At 42.1% G+C, this 6,140-nt stretch overlaps 1 protein-coding gene across 1 annotated transcript in view; it reads right to left on the bottom strand.

Moving 5' to 3' along the window:
* LOC109467422 (protein PAT1 homolog 1-like) overlaps window positions 1–5,704 on the bottom strand; it is a 31,791-nt gene extending 26,087 nt beyond the window's left edge. The window contains 6 exon segments of the mRNA XM_019765385.1: window positions 5–96; window positions 459–722; window positions 1,881–2,030; window positions 3,437–3,711; window positions 4,208–4,298; window positions 5,563–5,704. Of these exon segments, the coding sequence (XP_019620944.1) occupies window positions 5–96; window positions 459–722; window positions 1,881–2,030; window positions 3,437–3,711; window positions 4,208–4,298; window positions 5,563–5,601 (911 nt within the window). The 5' untranslated portion in view covers window positions 5,602–5,704.
* Window positions 5,705–6,140: the final 436 nt, after the last annotated feature.

Here is a 6,140-nt window from a genome sequence, read left to right as displayed (position 1 = left end):
GGAGGGGGTGGGGTCCGAGGAGGGAGGGGGGTGGGGGCCAGGGGGTAGCGTGTGGGGGGAGTGAAGCGGTCGCTGTAAAGGCATTCCACCTGGGCCCTGGAAAATAAAATGGGTGAAACATTTTTTTACATGTTTAGGAAAAGTGACAATATTTTGACAATTGAGCTCTTGAAAATCAGGAAAAATTTCTTAGAGCCGATTTTAGATTTAAAAAATATGTAAATCCTCATCCAAAGACAACAACTAAGAAGAAAGACATTTAACTGCAATCAAGAGTATAAATTACAGACGATCGGCCAAACTTGCTTATACATGTAGTTTCAGGTACTGGTCCGAAAGTTTTCATCAACACAGATGAACTTTCATAAAAGTACCAAAAATTTGTCTCAGTACAGACTTACATAATATATAATATTAACCAAAATTATAAAAATTAGGGTTCTGATAACATTACAGACCTGTAGTGGCATCCCTGGAGGCATGTGTGTGGTCCTGGGAGGGGTTCCTATAGGGTGCAGACTGGGCCCACCTCTGGGGTGGTGGTTTCCCTGTGGGGAGGCAAACGACACACCGCCAGGGGAGATGGCCCTCCCCAGGGGTGGGGACGGAGCCGCCCTGGTTCCCGACCCCCGCAGGTCGCGTTCTATCTCCTCGAGTGTCCGTGCGGAGGAGGGCAGCAGGGGAGGGGACTTTCTCGGGACGGCAGATACGATGGCAGAGTCCTGGACAGACACATGTGGACTACGATTAGCTCTGCACAACGTCAGATCACTTCAGTTCACTTTGATGTTTTGTGTTTAGGCACTTCTTTGAAGCTTTGATATTTTTATACTTTATATTTTTTTTGCCACTTTTCCTTATGCCACAAGCTGTTAATAATCTCTTATCCAAAATCAATTGGAGCTACAAAGATTGCAGGTTCAGCTAGATAAAAGCTTGATTTTGATAGAGCATCATGGTAACAGAAAAAAATGTATCTGAGGTGTAGTATCTTTGTTAGCTGAACTTTTATGCTATTTCAAAAACAAACATTTGGTACCATTGCATAGTGCAACAAAGCTGTTTAGGCTCATATTTGTATATTAAGGTTGTCAAATGTGTAAGTTCCACTTTTTTATGGCAAATGTAAGCGATTTCTTACACTATGAGAAATCAAAATTTAAGGGAATGTGTTTAAGTTCAAAAGTTCAAAACATGCTTACTAGGTTAAGAATGTCACATTCTATGAGTAAGCATCACAGTTATTGTTCAATTTTATTGTAAATTTTGTTGATTTGTATTAGAGTTAGGAAACACTAACTGTAACTAGTTCAGGGAGTAAAGGACAGAACTACACTCCGTGAGAAAACATGACACATTGCGTACCTGGAAAGCGGATGAAATCCCTACCTCCATGTTTTTGGCAATATTGAGCTGCAATATTTGCGAATTTAGCCTTCCCAGCTATTCCATTTCTTTATCAGATACAAATACAAAATAGAACTACACTCCGTGATCGAGTAAACACACCCATCTTGCGTAGCTGGAAAGCGGATGAAATCCCTACCTCCATGTTTTTGGCAATGTTTGAGAATTTAGCCTTCCAGCTATTCCATAATCTTTACAAATACATTGTACAAATACAGCTACAAAATAGAGGTTTCCAGAGAGTAGAGGACAGAACTACACTGTGAGAAAACACGACACTTGCGTACCTGGAAACGGATGAAATCCCTACCTCCATGTTTTTGGCAAATTGTTTGAGAACTTAGCCTTCCAGCTATTCCATTTACTAACTAACGGTAGTCTATAATAGATAGAAATACAAAACAGAAGTTTCCAGAGAGTAGAGGACAGAACTACACCCCAGTAAACAGTAAACGTGTGAACACGTTGCGTACCTGGCCATGGAAAGCGGATGAAATCCCTACCTCCATGGGGAGTGACCGCGGCTCGGCTGGCTCGGCCGGGCGCTGCAGGATCGTCACCTTGTTCCCCATCAGCGCGCTACGGGACGGAGAACTCCAGATACTCTGTCGTCCTGGAGATATCTGTGCAGTGATTGGTTAATCATGTTAGGATAAGGGTATACATGTATTTGCTGTATTTACATTCTATAATATTATACAATTAAAACTACCCAATAAGGCCACTAAGGGGACCATAAAAATTAGCCTCTACCAGACTAAAAACGCAGGCTATGTATATAGGAAGACTATTTTTTTTTTTAAATTTTATTCTTTGCTTCAGGCCAGAGGCCTATATAAAAACAGGGACAATACAAAAATAAGTACAGATACACAAATCCCATACAGATGTCTACAAAAATTCTGCCAGTAGGGTCTTTGTAAACACGTCCGAATGACAAAGCGTGTGCACAATACTATTTGCCAGGGGAGTTTGGCCGCTTTGGGGTTTCACTGTCTGCGCAGAAGGGAAATTAACCCTCTTGCAGACTGACTCTCCTGGCCAAATACTGCCCTTGTTTTACCGAATTCTAGGATCTGCAATTTCTGCACCCTAGGAAGGCCTGGTGGAGGCTTCATTAAAATCTGGTCTATGTGGACAGGTGGTCACTATAGACAAGATTCTTGATACCTGCATCATTGGGAAAAACTATCTGAGGGACCACCAAAAAAGTGGTCATATAATGGCCAGGTGGTCCTTTTGTAGAGGTGGTCACTTGTGCAGGTTTGACTGTGCTGCCAAAAATACTTCTATACTAAAATCTCAGGTATGAACCATACATGTAGATGTGGCAATTACCAAAAAAATTGTGCACCACTGTTTCTGCAGCAGTATCAGGTATAAAACCTCAGGTATGGTACCATAGACGTGTCCCATACCAATGTTTCAGCCTGCAGCAGTGCAGGGGGTGATGCAGTGTTCTATTGACTACAATACACCAAAATCTCAGGTATGATACTATGAGTATGACACTACAACAATATACTAAAAACTCACAGCTTTGATACTACAACAAAATATGTACTAAAAACTCAGGTATGATACCATGACGTGTCGCATACCAATGTTTCAGCCTGCAGCAGCGCAGGGATGATGCAGTGTTCTATTGACTACAATACACTAAAAACTCAGGTATGATACTAATATGACACTACAACAAGGTATGATACTACGTATACAACAATGTACTAAAAACTCAGGTATGATTCCATAGACGTGTCCCATACCAATGTTTCAGCCTACAGCAGTGCAGGGGATGATGCAGTGTTCTATTGACTACAATACACTAAAAACTCAGGTATGATACTATGACACTACAACAAGGTATGATACTACAACAATGTACTAAAAACTCAGGTACATTTGTATGATACCATAGCTGTGTCCCATACCAGTGTTTCAGCCTGCAGCAGTGCAGGTGGTGAGGCAGTGTTGTATCTCTAGGTCTACATTAAAAACTCAGGTATGATACCATAGCTGTGTCCCATACCAGTGTTTCTGCCTGCAGCAGTGCAGGTGGAGATGCAGTGTTGTACCGGTCGGGAGACAGCGGTCCTTTCCGGATGCTCATGATGGCCGGGTCATCAAACTCATCCTCCAGCATCAGCTGATTGATGCTGCGCTCCATCTCCTCAGCCTGACCTCTGACCTGCCCCAGGGCATCCTGGGAGAAGGGGATGGCCTGGCTGCCACCATGGCTGCCTTTTTTCCTGAGTTCCTCGAGTTCTGCAAGTTTCTTGTGGTTCGACTCCCAGTCTTCATCATCTGTGATGGCATGGGACATGTAGTTTCTTAAACATCAACATTCATGTTTCTTTTTTCTTCAGTTCCATAGTTATGTCATGCTAATAATCCATTTACACATGAAAAAGTAACATGTAAGAGTTTCATAAGTGTATGTGTCCCTCTCAGTCAGAATATTTCCATGGTCATTGTAGTTGTATATTAATGTTAACCTTCTCCCTGCTGCCTAACCCCATACTAGTCCATACTAACCAGTACAAATTTGGTGCTACATGTAAATTTCTATCTTAGCAGGCTGAAGATTTAAAAAATGTACATGTACGTTTTTCGTAAGTGCAGATGTCCCTACTACTATACAGATAACCAAAAAATCATTTGGTCAGAAACAATCTACTATCATTCCTTGAGTCTTGTAGTTGTACACAGATCTGTCATTATAAATGTGTTATTTCAAAATGATCTGCAGCTTAACTACTGATACATGTATTGGTACAACATTTATGTTGTTGTTTCCTACCAACAGCTCCTGATCCAAAAGTATCGTCATTCAGTCGATCAAAGTCTTCCTCCAACTCAGCCTCCGCTGACAAACCCAGGTCATCCTCCCCCTACAGAACACAAACATTCAATCTCAGAAACAGGGTAGTAGGTTAGACTGCATAACAAGGTGGAAAACATGTGGGGTCATGTAACAGTAGTAGCATAACGGCAGAGCATTCAGCTCAGAACCAAGAGGGTTCAATCCTGCCATGTCACCAACCTTTTGCACTTGGGAAAGGCACTTTACACGACTTTCCTCACTTCGCTCAGGTGTTAATGAGTATGCCCAAGGACATTGCCAGAATGTTCATGATCGTGGGCATTAAAAGAAAAACCAAACCAAACAACACCAGTTTGGCACTTTTGAAAGTACAAACAGAGTGAGGTCAGGCTGCATCAAATAACATGATAATTTTTAATCAAGCTGGCAAGCAACTGGATATGATTTTGGAAACGGTCAGAGTATTTCAGGTACCAATACCTCTTTTATCAGTGTCGAAAGGTAGTTGATGCTACCTTGTCTCCAGTAATAACTAGACTTAACATCAGTTTTATAACACGGGCAGTTGTCATCTTTTCTCACAGAAAGTCTGAAATATCTTAATCTCCAAAAAGATGTGGACGAGTTGTTTCATTTTCAAGGCTGCCCACTCTGTTTCAAACTATCTCTCCTCTGACATAGAAAGACAGTTTGACACTGAACAGAAAGACGACAAAAATTTTACAATGGTCCCAGCCTCCTCAACTTCTGTTTGGAAATGAAATACATATCATATAGATTATAAATACACAACTCATCACTTATTTTAGTTACATGACTACCATGGGCATGTTATATATAACACACATCCTATGGAAAATTATAATATTTCTATTCTTTAAAGGGAATGGGGAAGCTATACAAAGCAGTGTGGTGGAGCCAAAGACATTCTTTGACTTATACATGTACTTTGACATTTGTACCACTTGTTTCCTATGTTGTGACATGTGCTGACAGTGTGCTCCTACCCTCCCTATCACACCATGACATTTTCACCATAAAAACAGGAACAAATTGGGTTTAACGTCCCCAAAATTTGCACCACAAAGGCACCAATAAACTATAGTTGTACTTAAAACCTTTGTATAACCGTTTTGACGTCTTTTGGTGTCATTCCAAACCGGATAAAATCTGGCGGGTTCCTGTCCTTAACAGCCCCCCTCCCCACCAAAACACCCGAAACTGAAAACGTCCACTGAAATAAGGGTTGAAAATTCCGCATAAATGGGGTGATTTTAGACAGTTTGGCGGTCTTGTCTGGTAGAAGAGAGAGACTAGTTGTCCTCACTTACGGGTATGTCTGCGTCGAAGCCGAAAAACGTGTCTGCCATGGCTAAATCCACATTGTTTCACCTGCGAGCGGCCGCCCTATGACTACGTGAATGGCGACACACGTAGACCTGGCACGGGCAGGTCACGGCTCACGAGCGCCACCTGCCACTGTACATTAAAAGTGCAGGACGACGAACGGTGGGTCACGGTAAGGTCACCACTCACGAGCGCCACCTTGTGTTCGTGGTCAAAGTGCACTTACACTTTTAAGCCTATGCAGAAACGGGTCGCGAAGTACATGGGATTCGTGGGGTAAAGGACAAAAGGAAAGCAGGAGAAACAGTGTAAAATAGGAAAGAATGTTAACAGACACAAAAGTGTCTCAGTACAACACACACGCCTTCGGTATAAGCCCAATACAAGTATTGTCATAAATATGTAACGTTAGATACTTGTCAATTGTTTCAATTTTTACCTCCGGGGAAGGAGATATCCTTCCGCGAGGAGGTTTTACTATGGTTCGAAACATTTCTGTCAGCAGCTGTTTCTCGCGATCGGCTGGACGGATTGGTCTGTTGTTCGGTATACGTATTGCTAT

The sequence above is a fragment of the Branchiostoma belcheri genome, unplaced genomic scaffold, assembly GCF_001625305.1.
Source record: "Branchiostoma belcheri isolate BF01 breed outbred unplaced genomic scaffold, Haploidv18h27 scaffold18, whole genome shotgun sequence".
NCBI lineage: Eukaryota > Metazoa > Chordata > Leptocardii > Amphioxiformes > Branchiostomatidae > Branchiostoma > Branchiostoma belcheri.
This window is presented reverse-complemented; position numbering and strand designations above follow the sequence as displayed.